Source organism: Xyrauchen texanus, chromosome 21 (assembly GCF_025860055.1).
Source record: "Xyrauchen texanus isolate HMW12.3.18 chromosome 21, RBS_HiC_50CHRs, whole genome shotgun sequence".
Taxonomy (NCBI): Eukaryota; Metazoa; Chordata; class Actinopteri; order Cypriniformes; family Catostomidae; genus Xyrauchen; species Xyrauchen texanus.
This window is the reverse complement of record NC_068296.1, coordinates 26943786-26963774: the sequence shown is the minus strand read 5'-3', so window position 1 is coordinate 26963774 and position 19989 is coordinate 26943786. Positions and strand designations below refer to the sequence as shown.

General features: G+C 36.9%; 1 protein-coding gene across 4 annotated transcripts in view; it reads right to left on the bottom strand.

Annotated features, from left to right (window-relative positions):
• Positions 1 to 9075: 9075 nt before the first annotated feature.
• Positions 9076 to 19989, bottom strand: part of LOC127661430 (protein MTSS 2-like) — a 51267-nt gene continuing 40353 nt past the window's right edge. The window contains exons 8-15 of one of the 4 annotated variants that reach the window (XM_052152137.1): positions 18926 to 19033; positions 18738 to 18835; positions 18407 to 18539; positions 18246 to 18320; positions 14871 to 15020; positions 14398 to 14556; positions 13819 to 13987; positions 9076 to 10460 (exon numbers count right to left, since the gene is read on the bottom strand). In XM_052152137.1, coding sequence (XP_052008097.1) covers positions 9613 to 10460; positions 13819 to 13987; positions 14398 to 14556; positions 14871 to 15020; positions 18246 to 18320; positions 18407 to 18539; positions 18738 to 18835; positions 18926 to 19033 — 1740 coding nt within the window. In that variant the 3' untranslated portion in view covers positions 9076 to 9612. The remainder of the gene's footprint in view (positions 10461 to 13818; positions 13988 to 14397; positions 14557 to 14870; positions 15021 to 18245; positions 18321 to 18406; positions 18540 to 18737; positions 18836 to 18925; positions 19034 to 19989) is intronic. The other 3 variants (XM_052152138.1, XM_052152140.1, XM_052152139.1) reach the window with 3 other exon arrangements.

Genomic DNA, 19989 nt, shown 5'->3' with positions numbered 1-19989 from the left:
GGGTGCTTTGTGCATCTACTTGGATTGCAAGCAGAGCTTTAGATGCTCTGAGCAGCTCTTTGTCTGCTTTGGAGGAGAGCGGAAAGGAAACGCTGTCTACAAACCGAGGCTTGCCCACTGGATTGTGGACGCCATTGTGTTGGCCTACCAGACCCAGGCCATGCCCGCCCCCTTGAGAGTTGGAGCACACTCTACATGGAGTGTGGCATCCTTGTAAGCACTGGCCAATGGCAGCTCTCTAGCAGACATCTGCAGAGCACCAGGCTGGGCAACACCCAATACCTTCACGAGATTTTACAATCTCCATGTTGAGCCAGTTTCGTCCCATATAGGTATGAACAGGTAAGTTTCGTAATGTGGGGCAGCTGGCCGGGTGTACCACTTGCGTATAGCTCCTTTCCCCTCCAGGAGGTGAAGCCGTATGCTCTTCTCTCCCATGTGAGTTCAAGAACTGTGAAATCTGGATGACCTTCCTCCTAGCCCTCCGGCTCACAAATTCAGCGGAGGAATTTGTTGTTGGACCCAGTATTTGTGCTACATGCCCCGTACTGGTTACCCTGGTAACCTCCTGTGATGTATCTTTCGTGGCACGGTCTCCCTTTGGTAGACCCGCATATCCCTTGGGCAGAGTCCTCTCTGCCCAGGTCGCTGTGTTTCTAGAGCTCCTCCCCTTCGAAGGGCAGGACCTACCGCCACGCCCCTTGTGCGGCCTTGAGCCCATGTGATGTATTTGTCACATGTTTACCCTCCGTTCGGGGCAGAGTGTGGTCTCCACGGGGTCTTTTTCCCCCTGAAAGAATAGGAAAGGAAAAGAAGGCATTCCCCTGCACATTTTATGAGCATTAAAAGACCCCAGCCGAATCTAATACACTGTGGAGAGAAAAACTGCGGCTGGCGCGCCCTGCTCCCATACTAGATACGTCTCTTTAGCCCCAGGAATGTGGGGAAATACACAACATTTTTTGGGCCGTCTTTGGAGGCTACATGCAGTCCGAGTGCATCTGTTCCTATGCTTGCAGTAACCTGCTTAAACTTGCATTGGCAGTTCACTTAACACAGTTCAGCCATTGTGGCGTTTTATATAGGGAACCCTAGTGTCATTACATCGACTCAATGTCGAGTGAGTGACAGAAGGGGAACGTCTCTTGATGACCATTCCCTGATGGAGGGATCAAGATGTTGTGTCCCTCTTGCCACAGGCTGTACTACACGCTGAAATGTCTGGGACCCTGTCTTGGCTCCTCAGCACAAAATCTGAATGACCTCTGCATTCCAGCTCCCTTTTATACCTGTATGTCTGGGGGAGTGGCATGCAAATTCCAATCGCCAATTCTCGTTAGCCTTTTCTCAAAGATTTTAGGTGTTTTGGGGCTCTGAAGAGCGACCCCTAGTGTCACTACATCAACACAAGGTCTCATTCCCTCCATCAGGGAATGGAGGTTACGGCAGTAACCGAGATATTTCATGTTTTCTCATATTTTTTTTATGATTTCAATGGTTTCAACATTTTTCAGTTTTGGTGTGTCATATTTGTATTTACTGTATTTATTTGTAATGTTTAAACTGTCTGTAATGAGATGTTTAATGGCATCTCCCCATTGTTACAACTTACCCCACACGGTGTGACAACCCTAATGTGGGTTGCCCCACTGTGTTGTGTTTTCAATATAATTTTTTCCTTGGCAATAATAGTAAAATTGTTCAAGAGCTTTTTTTAAGGTACACATATGTGAGAAAATTCTGTGAAACATATTTTAGAAAATAACTTAAAAGTAAATTTAAATGGTAAAGTAATATTATTATAATTTTAGAGAAGTAATATGTAGTGGATTACTTTTTGAGTAGTACAGTAGTTGACTTAAAATAAACTTAAAAATGTACTTAAAAAATGTCAACCAGCTCTGTTCTCCTTGATCTCAACACATTTAATTTATACGCTTATCAGTGAGAAACCACCAATCCACATTCATAACTTCCTCGCTAAGCTTCCTCTCTCTGATGACAGGCATGGGCATAGACAGTTCTGAATAGATAATTATATCTTGATCTTAAAATATAAATGTACAGATGGGGCTTATGGCAAAAATGTAAATTTCTCACCTTTAACCACCATTAGTTTGACAGTGACCAAGTCTCCCATAACTGCGAGAGTACAGTGGACTGAGTTCAGTCAGGTGAGAGGTGACAGGGCCATATGTTGGATCTCCTGCCAGTGACAGGCTGTCATTTGGAGAAGTGTGCCATGTGGCTGTCTCTCATCCTGTCTTTGAGTTGAAGGATGACCCCTCCTGCTCACTGGGGCTTCACCGGCCTTGCCATCCCTGTCTCTCAACCTCCACGTCTGACAGGAGACATGACGTCCGAGACTCGTCGACTCCATCTTTAGGTGGGCCTGTCCTGCGTTTTTGGTGATGTTTCAGGCAGGGAGAGAAAATGAGAGAGAAAAGTGTGTGTGTGTGTGTGTGTGTGTGTGTGTCTTGTTATTTCTATAAGTACAGAAGAGATGTTTCATGTAAATTATAAGGGGGACCGGTGCTAGTTGTCTCAAGGACAATATCTCATTAACTATGAGGTTTTGAGTCAAAAGACCAAGTAGACAAATGTGTGTTTTCTCTAGCAGTGGTTTTTATGTTTGATTGAAACACCTAGATACTCTTGAATTAGAGAAAAAGTTTGTAAATTAAATTCTACAAACTAAAATTCAACATCATCATATTTTTGCAAATGATCACAAAACCATGCTAGCATACAGTATAGTTAGTCAAGAATCAGCTATATAATGAAGGTAGTTTTTAACTGAAATGTATTTACATATAATATTAGAATTACAATTAATGACCAAAACAGTGGCTTGACATTTTTGTATACATTATCCTTAACCTTTTGCTAATGGGGCATGTTGTCAACTTGTGCTGACAACTGTATCTCTTTTTCCAGGCCAATAAACGTGGACATTTTTTGTTGTCAAGACACTGAAAAGAAATATTCCTTGGTTTAACAACAATAATGTTAGAAAATAAATAGCTTTTTACTCAGAAACAAACATATTTATGACATTTATAGTTTTGCAGTAATGTGTACAATGCAAAATATGACTTATAAGGTGAACTTCAAGAGATACATAAAGTAAAAGAATAATTGTGTGTTCGTTGAACTTCTTTGGCTTGAAAATCAATAAAATCAAGATTTTAAGTAATACTATCTCTTGTGGTTGAATAATTTAAGAACATTTGTTTGGTCCAAATGAACTTATCCAAGCATTTAATTTGTTCTTATTAAGAATTCATAGAGATTTTCTCTCTTTTTAACATAGTGATGTTGTTTTACTGTAATTAGTTGTTTTGTGTAGTATTGATGTGCACTTGTTTGGGGAATCAATTGTTTAAAGATTATTTTCTCTTGAGCCTTTTAAATTAGGTAGAAACATTAATATTAAAGTTAATTTGAAAAAAAAAACCTATTAGTTTTTAAATTTTAATTGTGTGACATACCTTTTTAAGTAAATAAAGTTGAATGAACTGATAAATGTGTGTATATCTAACAAAGGTTTTCCAGATATATTGACATAAAATGACCATAGGTTGAATTTACTTAAAATGTGTGATGCAAAAATGTTACATATACAGTATATTTTAAGTAAACCCAACACATAATTTTTTTCAGTGTATGTGCCTATACAGAAATTGACTGAGAAATATTAATTGTAGTTAAAAGTGTGACAACTAGCCCCTGACCTCATAGAAATTGATATTTTAGAAAGTGTATTGCGTACCTTTTAAACCAGCCTGAAGACCAAGCCTCAAGGTTGAGTGTTTTCATGGAGGTGAAAGGTGTACTTAATGAGATTTGGAGGATATTTTCACCAAAAATCCTTCATCGTTGACATAAATGCATTCTTGCAATTAACTGACCTTCCTGATAGAGTAATTTAACTTGATTTGTGGCTATTTTGGAGGACAAAATGCATATCAGTTCTCCAATAACAAACATATTCATCATTTTCTCACACAGTTTATAAAAACAAAGAAATGAAAAAGCATGTCCATGGACATGTAAGGACTTCATTCATTTTTCCTTAATTATGTGTAAAGCACACACGCATAACTTAAAGGATGAAATACTTCAAACAGCAAGCACACAAATGTGTGTATTGGGTCTGTCAACACATCACAACATAATCATTAATGAGAGGAGGAACTCAATGGACAACATAGTGCAGCCTACATATTGTAACATCTCCAAATTTCTACCCATCTCCAACTCCAACTCCATTCTGACCTGCTGTATCACAGTCTGGTATGACAGCTGCACATCCTTAGACCGGAAAGCCCTTCAGCGGGTGTCAAACCTGCCCAGTGCGTCGCTGGACTCAGCTACAGGCCACCGCCAGCAAAGTGCTCTCCAGATCATCAGGGATTCCATCCACCCCAAAAAAAAGTCTGTTTTCGTCTCTGCCAGAGGCCTGTACTGACACATATGAACACGGACCAGAAGACTTAGGAACAGTTTATTCCCTTGAGCTGTTGCATAAGCTAAACTCTGCCCCCCACTGTCATCTGACCTATTCTAACATCACCTCTCTACAAATCCAACACTGTACAACTAATTACTGTTGCTTTACTAATATTGTGTAACTGCATTTTATATACAATTTTTTCTCCATGATACCATACTGTTCATATATTGTATATAGTCAATTTATTTAATATACTGTATACTGTTATTTCCAATGAAATTACATACTATATACCTTTATTTGCTAGACTATTGATAGACTTTCTTTTGCCCAATCACATGGTTGTGTCACATATCTTTCCTTATTATTTATGTTTACATGTTGCATTGTATCTAACAGAGTTGCATCATCAAATTTGTTGTATTTTTGTTGCAAAATTACTATGGATGAAATTAATTTAATTCTTGTACAAATAAAGATACGTTTTGCTATGACCCTAAAGCAACCTGTCTCGTAACAAAGTTACCAAAATTACTTAAATTAACAAGGGACACAAAAGCAAATGGATTAAAAAGTCAGATTTTAATAAACAGTTAAAAAATAACACAAAAGGATCACAAAACTCCTGCCTTTACATAAATTAAAAAAATAACTAATTGTATTAAAAAGTTCATGATGTTTTAAAAACTTTTAAATAATAGGCATCCTTAGTCAGAACACATAGTGCAGTACATTAGATGTATAATATATATGAATATATATCAGTTAGTTACGGCTGCATCACTGTGTGTGTATCACTCCACTTGTATTCGTGCCGTTCTAAACTAAAGCGTAAGAGCAGTGCATATGTGTTAAGAGTTCTGTTTGTCTATTTTTTTTTTTTTTTTTTACATTACATACAGTATGTTAGCCAGCAAGTGGTGGCAAAAGATAATTTTTATGTGTAATATGAGCCAGTTAGGTGAGGTGAACCGAATCCTTGTCAGCCGTTTACATAAAACAGCTCTTCGTGATCACTTGTATTTCTACTACTAACACTAGAAAATAGCTTTAAACGGCATTAAATGAACAACTTCAGCATTGCGGCTCATCACAGCTGAGAGACACAACAGACTGTTTAATTACACAATGGGTGCTGTTTAAAATGACGGAGGACATTGCGGTTTCTATAGTGATCGACTATTGCAAGGCTACTGCAAAATAGGGAGAAATACCCCCGCTTGGATGCTACTTTTCCACTGAGATAGCATCTCTGCTTGGGTGTGGCAACAGGTGATCTCACATGCTCCATCTCTCTCTCTCTCTCTCTCTCTCTCTCTCTCTCAAACACACACAAACATCAATACACATCAAGGTCACACATCCTTGTTTATCCAATAACTTGTTAGAAACAGCACAAGCCATGATACTATTTCTCAAGTGACATTTTCGAATTACTATCGAAGGCTTAGACGTATCATTTGTTTTGATCCATTAGTGGCAGATCCTGATCCGTCACGTAATAAAGTATTTCCATGCACAAATGCGTTTTTATGACTGTACTTGGTTTTTCCAAATTTTTTACAATTTACTTGTTCATTGAACTGTTGTATATAAGCAATATCACACTCGCAATCGTGGTATATGGCCCTACATCAGCATTGCTGTGACGAATCACAGCAGTGCTGATGTAGGGCCATATAGCACTCTTGCTCAAGTGATATTGCCTTCATATATGTATTAGCCTAAATAAAATATATATGAAGCATATTCAGTAGATTAAACATTAATCAGGCCAATTATTAATCATCAGGAGAGAAATTAATGCAGAGTGAGAAAGTCAAACACGGTTTCTTTTTTCTTCATCTTCTTTTTAAAAAAATGTTTTTAGATGTAAGCACATTGTCCTCCCCTGCTGCAATATCAGAGTGTAGCTGGACATATTTGCATGCTCAGCACTGTGTGTCTGCAGTAATTCATCATTGGTCTCTGAGGTATTGAAAGCATCAGCATCCGTCAGCAAGCTTATGTCAATGACTCTGTTATTAAAAGAACAAAATAATTATTTCTCATCAGAAGAGCTCTTATTTTTAAATAGCCTTGTGTCTCCAAAAATATCTCCAAATGCAGTGGAGAAGAAAGTCGAACATAATGGCCTGTAAGACCACAATACTGACAAAAAAATACAAAATAAATAAAAAATATCAAAGATCCAACTGCAAAACTGGCTATATATGCCCAGTGCAGCTAAAATGACTGCCAAAGGTCATATTTGTTTTAAACTCTAATAATAATCATAGATATATACAGTTTACTAGCCTACTAACAAATACAACCTTATTGTACTTGTGTTACCATGACAACAAAAGATCTGCTCAAAAACCATAATATTCAAAGTTTAAAAGATATAGATATCCAGAGAGTAACAGATGCACATAAACATTGTCTTCAATGTCCACTGGTGCACATTACTGTGCAACAAATAGGCTAATGTATAGGCCTGCTATTTATCTTGCAATTATGTATATTGCCACTTTATATAAAATAACAACAAAAGATCATGTCCGCTCTAAGCCCTAATGATAATCAAAGATGTTAATTCCCACTGACACTATGATGTTTTACCGTATAACTGATTTTAAACACTAATAATCTAATAGCAATCATAAGTCCAGTGTTAAATGTGCTCTGTGCCTAGCTACTCTAAACAAAGAGATCAGATCGCATTGCGCAAGATTTGTTTATTTATGCTGCGCTGTCTTGTTTGCGACGTGACTCCATCAGTATAAAGTCGTCATGTCTTGCATTTGCAGCAGAGGAGCGTAGATACGCAGACGAGCGCGTCTGTCGGGGAGAATGACACGCGTGCCACTTTGCTGCGCGTGTTTTTTGCTCCTCATTCTTATGATCTCCAGCTGCCACATCAAACGCCTCCTGCCCTTCTCCGTCTCTTTCTCCCATCAATTAGATTTAATCGCCCCGGTGGGTCACATATAGCCCAGATGCGTGTGATCCTGGGCCCCCAAGATAGTTTTGATCAAGAAAAGTAGATTAGTAGATTAAAAGAGCTACCAGGACCTTTAAGAGCAATTAAGAACGCACCTCACTACTCTTTGTCCATAATAATTATGCCTTGGGTCACATTGGGGGAAAAATGTGACCTTAAAGGGATAGTTCACCCAAAAATTTTAAGTTCTCTCAACATTTACTCACCCTCATGTCATCCCGGATGTTTTTTTTTTCTTCTGTAAGCACAAAATGTGATTTTTCAAAGAACATCTCAGCTCTGTAGTTCAATACAATGCAAGTGAATGGTGACCAGATCTTTCAAGCTCAAAAATCACATAAAGGCAACATAAAAGTAGTCCAGTGGTTTACTCCATGTCTTCAGAAGTGATCTGATAAGTGTGGGTGAGAAACAGATCAATATTTCAGTCCTTTTTTTTATATAAATCTTTACTTTCACTTTCACATCTACATTCTCCTTTTGTTTTTTGGTGATTTGCATTCTTCTTGCATATCAGGCTGGTCAAAGGTGGGAATTTATAATAAAAAAGGAATGTAATATTGATCTGTTTCTCAACCAAACCTATAAAATTTATTTAGAAGACATGGATTTAACCAGTGGAGTGTAGGGATTACTTATATGCTGCCTTTATGTGCTTTTTTAGCTTCAAAATTCTGGTCACCATTCACTTGCATTGAAAGGACCTACAGAGCTGAGATATTCTTCTAGAAATCTTTGTTTGTGTGCTGCAGAAGAAAGAAATTCACACACATCTGGGATGGCAAGAGGATGTGTAAATGATGAGAGAATTTTCATTTGTAGATGAACTATTCCTAACTGCGCTTCATGTGGTAAAATCGAAATTAACTGGTTTTATTCAAGTAAAGAAACTCATTAAACATTACTAATACATAAGGTTACACCACCAACATATTACCAAGATACCATATGTAAATGTACATTATTTGTAGATATTTAGTGAAGCAGCTTGGAAATAAACTTTGCTACTATAAATGTAGGCCTTCTTAACTATAGTAACAGATAACAATAATAAATTATATATTATATAATAATATATTATGAATAAATAAAATTTTGCATGAAAATGTAAAAAAAAACTTTTTTTAGTACCATTATGATTATTTGTAAAATTATTTTCACGACAATTAAGCATAATAATAAACTGTAATTAACAGTTTTGGGATGTTTCACTTTTGCAAATTATCAATAGTGATTAGTGCAATATTACAATAGTTTGTAAGTTTCATAGTGATTCTCATAAAAATCTGATTACTGTAAAACAATAATTCTTTAGGCTTTTTTTAAGTAAAATATAATATATTTTCTTCTTTTGATTTTGGGGTGAATATATGACTAGGACAAGTTCCTGACAAGTTCCTGAGACCCTAATAGTGAAAATAAAGTGTTCATTGCTGTACCATTACCATTACATACAGTATATTAAGCAACTAACGGCCTCTGCTGGACAATTCCTAAATGTATCCCATGGGAATAGCTGTTGAAAGCACATTTTATGAAGTGTATTTTGTTTTCTAAACAAACTGAAGTACACATTTTGACAGCAAAATAATAAAAATAATTAAAAAAAAAATAAATAAATAAAAATAATAAAAAAACTATACTCTGGTCTAGTACAACTGATGTGCTTTATTTGGCAGTTTACAGCATGTGCGATGATTTGATTGTGTGGTCCATCTGAGTCTTGGCTGCGGTATATGCCGTTTTGTGCTTTTCCCAACAGCTATTCAGTTGAGGACAAGACTTTGGCTCTGTACAACAGTCACACGCAGGAAGATACATTTCTCAAGAACCTCTTAACATAGCAGTTACACAGAAGTAACATGAAGAAGAACACAGTCATTACAAATTGCGACTCCAAAAAGGAACAACTGGCGTCACTAGCATGTTAATACACTTTAAAACATTACATTCTCATCCTTCAGGTCATAATATGCCCGTCATCAAGATATCACTCCAATTCTGTTGAATATACCTGCAACAATAATAGTCCAGATGGGTGTCCATATACACATAACATGTAACATTGATACTGGCATTTCAGGGGTTAGATGCCAGATTTTAACACTGAATAAAAAACAAACAACAAAAAAACAATCACCATGTTGTCATATTTTGACTTTATATAGCATTACTCTTTATTTCCAGAGTCTGTAGGAATAAACCTGGTAGTATGAGCAGTATTGAACTGTCGCATGATCCTGGGGGCTGATCTGTCATTGCAGACCGCTTTCCTGAGACGCACCCCCCTACGGATGGTCTTCAGCATGTCTCCTCCATCCTGGTCATGCCCTTGATCCTGCTGGTTGTCCTGGATGGGCTGGAGGTCCGTGGGGAACGGGAACTGGCCTTCACCAAGAGCATGAGCATTAGCAACCAGCTCTCCAATCTTCTCCACCAGACTGTGGCGGTTGGCAGCGAGTATCTGGTCTTCTTCAGAGCTGAAGCCCATAGATCCAGGTCGCTGACCATACACGCTCCTCTCTTGTCCACCTCCACCACCCCGAGCTGGGTTAGACAGACTCATTCGCTTGGGAGAGGCCTTGTACACTAGAATGTCCATCGAGTCGTCATTGTACAGGCTTTCTTCACTTCCATTGTGCTCCGGGGGAGGGCTGGGAAATCTTGGTGAGTCCGGGACAGTGGGGGTCTTTACAGGGACGATTGGTGGTCGAATTGGAATTGGACCACCAATGGAGGGGGTGCGTCTCACATTTGTTTTAGAAGAAGGGGTTCTGCGAATGGTGGCTGTTCCTGAAGATATGACACCACTTCCTCCTTTTCCATTGGTTGTGGGGGCACCCTGGGCACCCAATCCTCCATGCAGCCCAGCAGTGCTGGCAGGTCTCTTGGATTGGATCATACGTCTGTAGTTCTGAGCCAAGTTGCTATGGCGAGGGACGGTGCAGGACTTGTCAAAGTCTGTCTGAGAGTCGTTATCAGGATCCCCATTCATAGAGTAACAATCATATTCAGATCCTTCAAAGAGAGAGGGGGAAGAGAGAATGTCATTGCAAGTCAACCTGGGCCTTATAAACACTGACTTCTAACAAGGATACTTTTTGTCTGTGACAGAAAAGGTGTCCTTTGAATATAGACGATTAAATTGATGAAATTGTGTCTGTTCTAAAGCCTGGTGAGCTACTAATGCAGATAGCATTTTAAGGCTTTCTTCTGGGCAACTTCTAAGGTTGTATTGGATGTATTCCTTAAGGAGGGGGCAATCTCATAATGCACTGCAACGAGCTCACTGAAAAAATAGGGATGGGCAGATTGATCCTAAAATACCAATACTTTTGATATTGATGTTGTATCGAGAATATCAATCCTCACATAAAAATATTTATATCGGGAAGACACGCAGGCTTGAGTGAAGTTTGAGATGCCATTTACTTGATTGATGTAAAACGGGAGGTAATGTCTCTCTCTTTGGCATAGGCCCCGTCCGAGGTAGTTGTACCCGGAACCGTCATGTCCTGCCGGAGATAGGAGGCAGGGGCGAGGAGCCTACCCCCCTGCGAGACAGGGCTCAACTGGTGGTGGTGGGGAGGTGGAGGTTGCAGTGTTGCACACCGAAACAGCAATGTGATAGATTGTGAGCGGACTTATAAAGCATTGGCTTATGTGTGATTGGCTAGGAGTTACCCAGCTAATGGTGTGATGATGTTCACCTGCTGGTCTTCCCGCTAGAACTACGCACCACTTCCATTGATTGTAAAGTGTTTTTTTTTTTAAACTAGTGATATTATTATATGATTACAATAAACATGGATATTAATCATAAACTTCAAAGTGAAAAAAAGAGGATTATATTAACAAATACTTGCTCAGGATGGGAACTGCTTATTCTTACACTCATCTTAACGTGTATAAATGCTGAAAGACGCGAGCAGCGACACAGAAAGTGATTGCGTTAATCAGTCACAGCACTTGTTCAAACAAGAGGGAGAATTGCTTGGCTGAGGTAATAGAAAATCAGAGAAACTGCTTCTGGAGTTAATTCAAACTAAATAAAGACAAATTTAAAGGTGACATTTGTTACAATAGGTTCATGTGACATTTGTTACAAGTTTATTTAAATTAAAGGTTGTTAGAACACTGATTTTGTTCTGTAATTGTTGTTAATAAATGATACACTTAAGAAAATGAACCATGGTTTTACTATAGTAATATTATAGTAACTATAGTTAATTTTGTAGTAAGTATGGTTTAACTAAATACCTCCATTCAAGATGTCGGACTAAGTGAGAGAAACCCCTACGTCCGAATATGCATACTTTGCTAAAGTCAATGGAGTAGTATATCCTCACTATTTACAGTGCATTCAGAAGTATTCAGACCCTTTTTTTTTTTTTTTTACATTTTGTTATGTTGCAGTCTTATGCTAAAATGCTTTAAATAAATGTTTTCACATTTATCTATATATATATAAATCTATACTTCATACTCAATAATGGCAATGCCAAAACCAGATTTTTGACAATCTTGCAAATTTATAAAAAAATACAAAACTGAAATATTAAGTTGACATAAGTATTCTGAATCTTTGCTTTAACACTTGCAATGTAGCTCAGGTGCATCCCATTTCTCTGGATCATCTTTGAGATGTGTCTACACTTTGATTGGAGTCCACCTATGGCAAATTCAATTGATTGGACATGATTTGGAAAGGGACACACCTGTTAATATAAGGTCTCACAGCCGAAAATACATATCAGAGCAAAAAATAAGCCATGAGGTCAAAGAAACTGCCTGCTGAGCTATGAGACAGGATCGTGTTGAGGTACTGATCTGGGGAAGGCTACAAAAAATTCAGCTGCATTGAAGCTTCCCAAGAGCACAGTGGCTTCCATAAATCTTAAATGGAAGAAGTTTGGAACAACCAGGACTCTTCCCAGAGCTCGATGCCCAGCCAAACTGAGTCATCCCAACGTTGAAGCATGGTGGTAGCATCATGCTGTGGGGGTGTTTTTCAGTGGCAGGAACTGGCGCACTAGTCAAGGTTTAAGGAAAACTGAATGCAGCAAAATACAGAGATATCCTTGATGAAAACCTGCTCCAGAGCGCTCAGGACCTCAGACTTCCAATAGATCAAGCCAAGACCACGCAAGAGTGGCTTCGGGACAACTCTGTGAATGTCCAGACTTGAACCCATTTGAACATCTCTGGAGAGATCTGAAAATGGCTGTCCACTGACGGTTCACATCCAACTTGACAGATCTTGAGAGGATCTGTAGAGAAGAATGGCAGAAAATCCCCAAATCCAGGTGTGCAAAGCTTGTTGCATCATACCCAATAACACTTTAAGTTAAGGGTCTGAATACTTATGTCATTGTAATATTTCAGTTAACAAAAATCTGAATTGTGCTTTGTTGCAGGTATAGAGTGTAGATTGATGTGAAAAAATAATTTAAATAATTTTAGCATAAGGCTGCAACATAACAAAATGTGAAAAAATGAAGAGGTCTGAATACACTCAATACATTAAATTTCTGAATGCTCTGTAAAAACAGTAGGCAAGAAATACCAAAATGACCAACTACATCTGGTTAGATTTTGAAGTGCACATCCACTGAACACTGTACTATCCAATAATGCCACAGGAGCGGAGGAGATGTCAGATTTAAATAGCTGAATAAATAAATAAAAGATACCGTGAGGTTCTTTCCAACTGTAAGAAATTTGTTCCTAGTGGTTAAGTTGTGCTTGTTTAACAAAAGAAGCGAAAATTATTTTCGCGGACCTACAGAACATACTTTTTTCTGGCCAAAAATGACGTTCTTTATCAAATGCAATACATACACTAACAGTAAGCAAATTTGGATGCAGGCAAATTGATTATACATATACCTATAATTCGTTCGGTACCAAGAAATATTGATGAAAATATTTAATTCTAATAAACAATATACTATTTTACACACTATTTGAATATTATTCACACATACAAATTGTGTGTGCTATGTATAAAAGTATCACCTATTTAGCTTAGCAACATGCTAATGCTAGACTCTATTGAAATAAATTGTAAATCAAAACTTACATTAATGACATGCCTGTGCTATATGTATGACGCAAGGAGTTATTGCCTATATAGAGCATTCCAAATCAGTCACTTATGAGGTTCTATATCAGTTAGGATGCTAAATGGAGCAGACAGCAAGGCAGCTCACTATGTTTGGAAACTGAGCATACGTGTTTATTTGTCAGTCATTAAGTTTGTAAATATATATTTATTTCTCTAAACGAGCTGGACACATATATACGATTTCTGTACCTTTATGGGCATCAGTAGTTAGGCTGTGTGTGTGTGTTTATGTTTGTCCTTATAGTTTACCCTGTGAGGGGATAGTGTCCTCTGAACAGGATGGAGTAGTGTTTTGTGTACTGTATCCACTGGAGTACTGCAGAGAGTCACAGCTGCTCTTCTGCTGCTGTTCTACACTCAGCCCACGAGTCAGAACCATGGCCAGCTCACTAGCAGCAGATGACATCGGCTTACCATGCTGAGAGATACAGACAGAAAGACAGAAGCAGGCCAATGGTTTATTGATATTTAATAATAAATTAATATACTATAGTTAATGAATAAAAAAGGACAAAGGAATAAAGGACCATTTTAAGTCTCAAAAATAAGGATGACCCTAGATGGGGCCAGTGTGAGGGAGTTTCGGGCCAGTTGGCGGAACTTTTACTTGCCCAATAGGGCCAGTGATACATTCTAAGACATCTTTCATGTTTTTATGCCTTAAACTTATACATACACATTTGGGTTTCTGTGATGTATTGAATTTTGTTGTTTTTGCAAATTTAGCTGATTTCAATACTGAACAAAGGTAAATATAAATAAACTAGTTAAGTTAGGTTAGTGTCTAAAGGTCAACAGTTTAATAGCAATGAGTAATTTTCTAAGTACCTTGGCAGTGATGTCTTTAGAACTCACTCTGACCCTGTAAGGATCCTCGGGGTGAATCATTCCATTCCCTCCCATACCACCAGAGGGCTCTACAGCCTCAGTGCTGTGTTGCTGGGCAGCAACTGTGTGCTCATAGTGACCTGCCTTTGACCAGTCCTGCTGCAAAAAGGAAATTGTCTTCAGAATAATGGAAATATAACCAGAACAGGACAGAACCTGCGTATGGATCAGCAGTTTTGTTTATTTTAGATATGATTTATTTGGAGCGTTTGTGGAATTTTAAATTATCCAATTAGTAAAAATAACAAGCAAACCTGAGCCTGATGTTAGTTCATTATGGAAAGCGGATGATACGGAAATGAAATGGGATGACAAACAAACAAAAAAGCTAAAATTAATAATGTTTTGCAAGGCATAACAGAGAATAATAAAGCAAACAAAGGGTGACCAAATGGTCAAAATGAAAAACACACCTTCCAGTAAGGAACCTTTGATATGGGTGATGGGGAGTTTGATCCTGAGGATTGGTTATAAGAAGGGGACGCAGGAAGTATGTAAGAGTGAGGCCTGATGGAGTCATTAAAACAGTGAGCAGGGCGAAAGGTAGCAAAGGATGAACCAAACTGTGGAAACGGAATGACAGGTTGGCCCAATCAAAAATGGAAGAACCACAAGACAAAGGCTTCAATGAATACCCATTACCAAATAACAGAGTAATCACAAAATAATATGGATCGCACACTTAACCATTTCATGCATGAATAATAATAATAAAAAAATTAGATCATTATTTGTTTTGAATGAACAACTGAATACACTGATAGAGATAAAGAGCATTATTTCTAACATTCCATGTTTCCCAATGTGGCAATCAAAACTTTAAAAGTTAACATGGAATAGAGTTCAAACTTATTTTAAATCCCTAATGTGATATATTTCTGAGTGAAACAGGATATTAAATGGAAAACACGTCAATGACTAACCCCTAACCTCAGGTGAAACAGAAAGTAATTTCAGATGTGGGGCAAGTTATTGCATTTTAAATAAAGCGATTACTAAGAAAAACAAATTTTGTAAATGAATTGTTCATAAGACCACTATGAACGTGTATTGTGTGTAACCCTTACCAAAAATCTAAACTAGCTGCAAACTTTCCACAGATTTGCAGCAAATTTACCACTCATGCAAATGAGCATTTGATTCACTGCAAATGTTTGCCAGAAGTTTGCAGCTCTTCGCTGGTAGTGGTGAACCTCTGGCAAACCTTTGGCAACAATGGTCAATTTGCTGCAAGTTTGCTGCAAAGCTCATTTACATGTGAAAATGATCAGTGGCGAATTTGTGGCAAATTTGCCTTGAAATCTAGATTTTCGTAAGTGTGTATAGTTCACCCAAAAATGTACATTTGCTCATCGTTTACACACCCTCACATTCTCTCGTAAAAGTTTGCATTCCCTCACAATACATTTTTCGTTTCCTCACAATAGTTTGCATACCCTCACAATACATTTACAGTGTTTTTTACTACAGTAAGCATATTTTAACAATGATATTCGTAGTGAAACCATAGTGATAATACAGTAAAACTAAAATAATGGTGGTAAAAATCATAATTTTGTGGTAATTATGGTTTTACCATGCAAATAACATTAACCTATGATTTTTATACTATATCTATATCTATATTTAACTATAGCGTTTGACGGAAATTCTGGTTTTACTATTGTCTAAATGTATTAACTATGAAAAGTAAGTTGAGTTACCATGTTTTTTTTTTGGTGGTATACTGTATCCGTATAGTAATCGTGTTTTTACTATAGATTTACCACGGTTAATATTGTGGTTACTGTGGTTTAAATACCATGGTATTTGTAGTAAAACCATAATAACCACAAAATTAGGATTTTTTTATCAATATAGTTTTCGTTTTCCTGTATTATTACTATTAGGGATGTCCTGATACCATTTTCTGAGAATGATTACGAGTACCGATACTTTCTTTCTGATACTCACCTATACCTGAACTCCATATTAACAAATAATTTCAATTTTATCATCAAAATGGTGTTTAAATAAATTAATGAATAAACTTTAAACAAATGAAAATATTAAAATGTATATTGGACATAATATTGTTTTATTTTTTTAATCAAATTAAGTGATTTTATACAGAACCTCACAGCAAAACCCAAAATAAAGCATTTGAGTTATATTTTTGTCAAATAAATTGCTGCATAACATAGCATCACAGATGTGAGATATGGCTTATATATAATACAATTACCATTAATTTATTATTCTAATTATTATTAGTAGTAGTAATATAAGTAAAACAATACATTTTATATAACTCTCCAATAGTGAAATATTTCTGTCACACTTTTATTTTTTTCATTTAAATTGAGCTTTTATTTGATGGAACATTTATTCGATTATTAAATATTTCTGTGTGATGACGGTAGCTTTTCAGTCTGAAAAAGCTGTGACTCAAAGTGATTATTAAACTGCAAAAGCCTGCTATTTATATATGTAAAGTATGTACTCTGTATGTGCCTCCCACTACAAAGTGAATTTGCACTCTGTCTGCTGTCATCTGCTACAAACAGAGTGCTTGATGCTAATAACAGTGTTTTTCCTGTATGAGCCAAGGGATGAGCTTTAAAAGGTACATGCGGCAGCCGGCATCTGCACAAAACTGTTTCCAAACATTCTTTAGTGCTCTGGTTACATTTGAAGTGCCCTGCACATGCAAAATAAACGATATATTTAACTTAATACGCAAGACGTTTTAGGTATAGGAGCACTTTTATGACCTCGAGGACAAGTACATGAGTATGGTATCATACCCCATTCCAATACCAGTATCGGGACATCCCTAATTACTATGGTTTCACTATGAATATAAAGGTTAAACTATGGTTACTGTAGTAAAATCATGGTAGATTTATTGTGAGGGCATGCAAAACGTATTGTGAGGGCACGCAAAACTATTTCAGAAAAAAAAAAAATCCTGCCCTGTCCTCTAAGGGGCTCCATACCCTCATGCCATCCCAGATGTGTATGACTTTCTTTCTCCTGCTGAAAACAAACAAAGATTTTTAGTAGAATATTTCAGCTCTGTAGGTCCATACACTGCAAGTGAATGGTACCAAAGCCTTTAAATTCAAAAAGCACATAAAGGCAGACTAAAAGTAATTCGTAGGTCTCCAGTGGTTTAATCCATGTCTTCTGAAGTGATATGATAGGTGTGGGTGAGAAATAGATCAATGTTCCTTTTTTCTATAAAATCTCCTCCCTGCCCAGTAGGTGGCAATATGCATGAAGAATGTGAATCACCAAAAACAAAAGAAGAATGTGAAAGTGGAGACTGATAATAAATAAGTACTTAAATATTGATATTTGTCTCACCCAAACTTATCATATCACTTCTAGAGACATGGATTTAACCACTGGAATCTTATGAATTCCTTTTTTGTTGCTTTTATTTGCTGTTGGAGCTTCAAAGTTCTGGTACCCTTTAATTTGCATTGTATCAACCTACAGAGCTGAGATATTTTGGGTGAACTATTCCTTTAAAAAAATTAATAGGGTCCATTTTTATGTTGACTTATGCCCTCATACAAGGACACCATGCATGAAAGGGTTAAATAAAAAGGAAAATATACATAAATTACTGTAAGGACAAATTATGGAAAATACAAAATACTGGCAAAATGAGTCGGTCAATATAACAAAAGATTGTATAATAGAGCTCATGCATCAACCCTTAACATGCTGTGTGCTAGTAGTGAGATACATTTTTTACTTCAATCATTTAATTTAATTTACAGATTGTAAATAACACTTACTATTGTGGGAGAGCCACACTCACTGACTGACTGACAGGTTTCTGAAGCTTCTGAGGATGCAGAACTGGATGACTTCTGTTCACCAGGGAGAGAGTTTAGAAAGCATTAAACAAAACAGTCGAACAAAAAAACACCAGTAAACTAAATGTCATGCTAATTACCTGGCTTGTGATGTCAGACGGCATAGGGGAGGGAGGTTTGGAGTGCACATTTGCATCCTGAGAGACAAATCCTGAATCATGAGAGGAGACGCTGCTCAGACGATGGGTGCCACCTGGTGGCAGATGCACCAGACTGAAAGAAAGACAAATAAACATCGTCATGCTTTATTCTCACAACATACATAAAACACAATGAAAACTATGTAATAAATGGATTATCACATTGAAATTGCTGAGGAAAACAGGTCACACCTCTATAACAGTTATAAATTTGACAAATTGCTAAAACAATGAAACTTTATACTGATCTTAAGTCTTAAAAGGTAAGAACCTGCAAAGGTTGCTCTTTCTGGAGCCGATACTACTGGGAGAAGAAGGTGGAGTCTGGTATGACCAGTTGTAGTCAGAACCCTTAAGATCCAATATGGCCTAATGGAAGAAATTAAATGCACTTAAAGGACCAACTGTGTATGTTTTCAAGTCGGTTTTAGGCTGGACTCTCGTGTGTGATTTAAGCACCTGTTCACTGGCCTCCGGTAGTTTATGTGGGTCAGTGGTCAATACAGTGAGGTCATCTATAATGGCCTGGAGATGTGTGGCTTCTCCCAGCATGGCAATCTCACCATTCTGAGAAAGTGGAAATATAAACTCAGATTGATGCACATTAATGTACCATGTCATGTTTTATTCATACACATTATTAATAAAAAACAGAAAACAGCTCTGCTGTGCTCTAAATTGAATACTTTCTTATTACTTACTGAATACTGCACAGTATACACAGTAATTTGCCTATTATTGTTTTAAAAATAGTAAGTGAAACAGTATGTAGTATACAATGATAAACATCTCAAACAGAATACAACATCGATCACACTACGTTGCATGATTAGTTAAGCAGGTGGCATACAGATATCATCTTGGGAATAAATGTTATATAGCTTTTTTGCAAATAATGATTCAAGAAAGAGATGTTAAAAACGACGGTTTATATGACTATACTGCATTACAGTATTCAGCCCACTTTATATTAGGTGTCTTAAATTACTGTGTACTTAAGCATTTGATACAATGTACTTATTATGTACATATGTGTTGTTGCATTGTACTTATATGTAAAGTAACTGCATGTAAGGTTAACAGTTACACTGTTAATCTTACCCCTAACCCAAATTTTAAATTAGCAGCAAATGTGAATCTTGTGAGAATTTTGCAGAACATCATGTAGTAACACAATAAAAACATTTTTGTAAGCATTTTTATGTTAGTACATAGTAGTTAAAGACAAATAAAATTAAGTGGGAGCCAGTATTCCTTCCACAATATGTGCTCAAAGTATACCCCATTTGACCACCAAGATATCTTTCTATTTCTATATGATCACCATTACAAATCATGAGAAGATGTCAAAGCTGAAATGTATTAAATACATTCTTAATAGCAACATAGAAAGATATGTCGTCAATATCTGTAAAATAATTAGGCAACTATACTTCAATAAAGGGTTGCAAAAATGAGTACACCCTTGATTAAATTTAAAAAATTTGTTTAATTCTAGTACTTATTAAATGTCCTCAATTTCT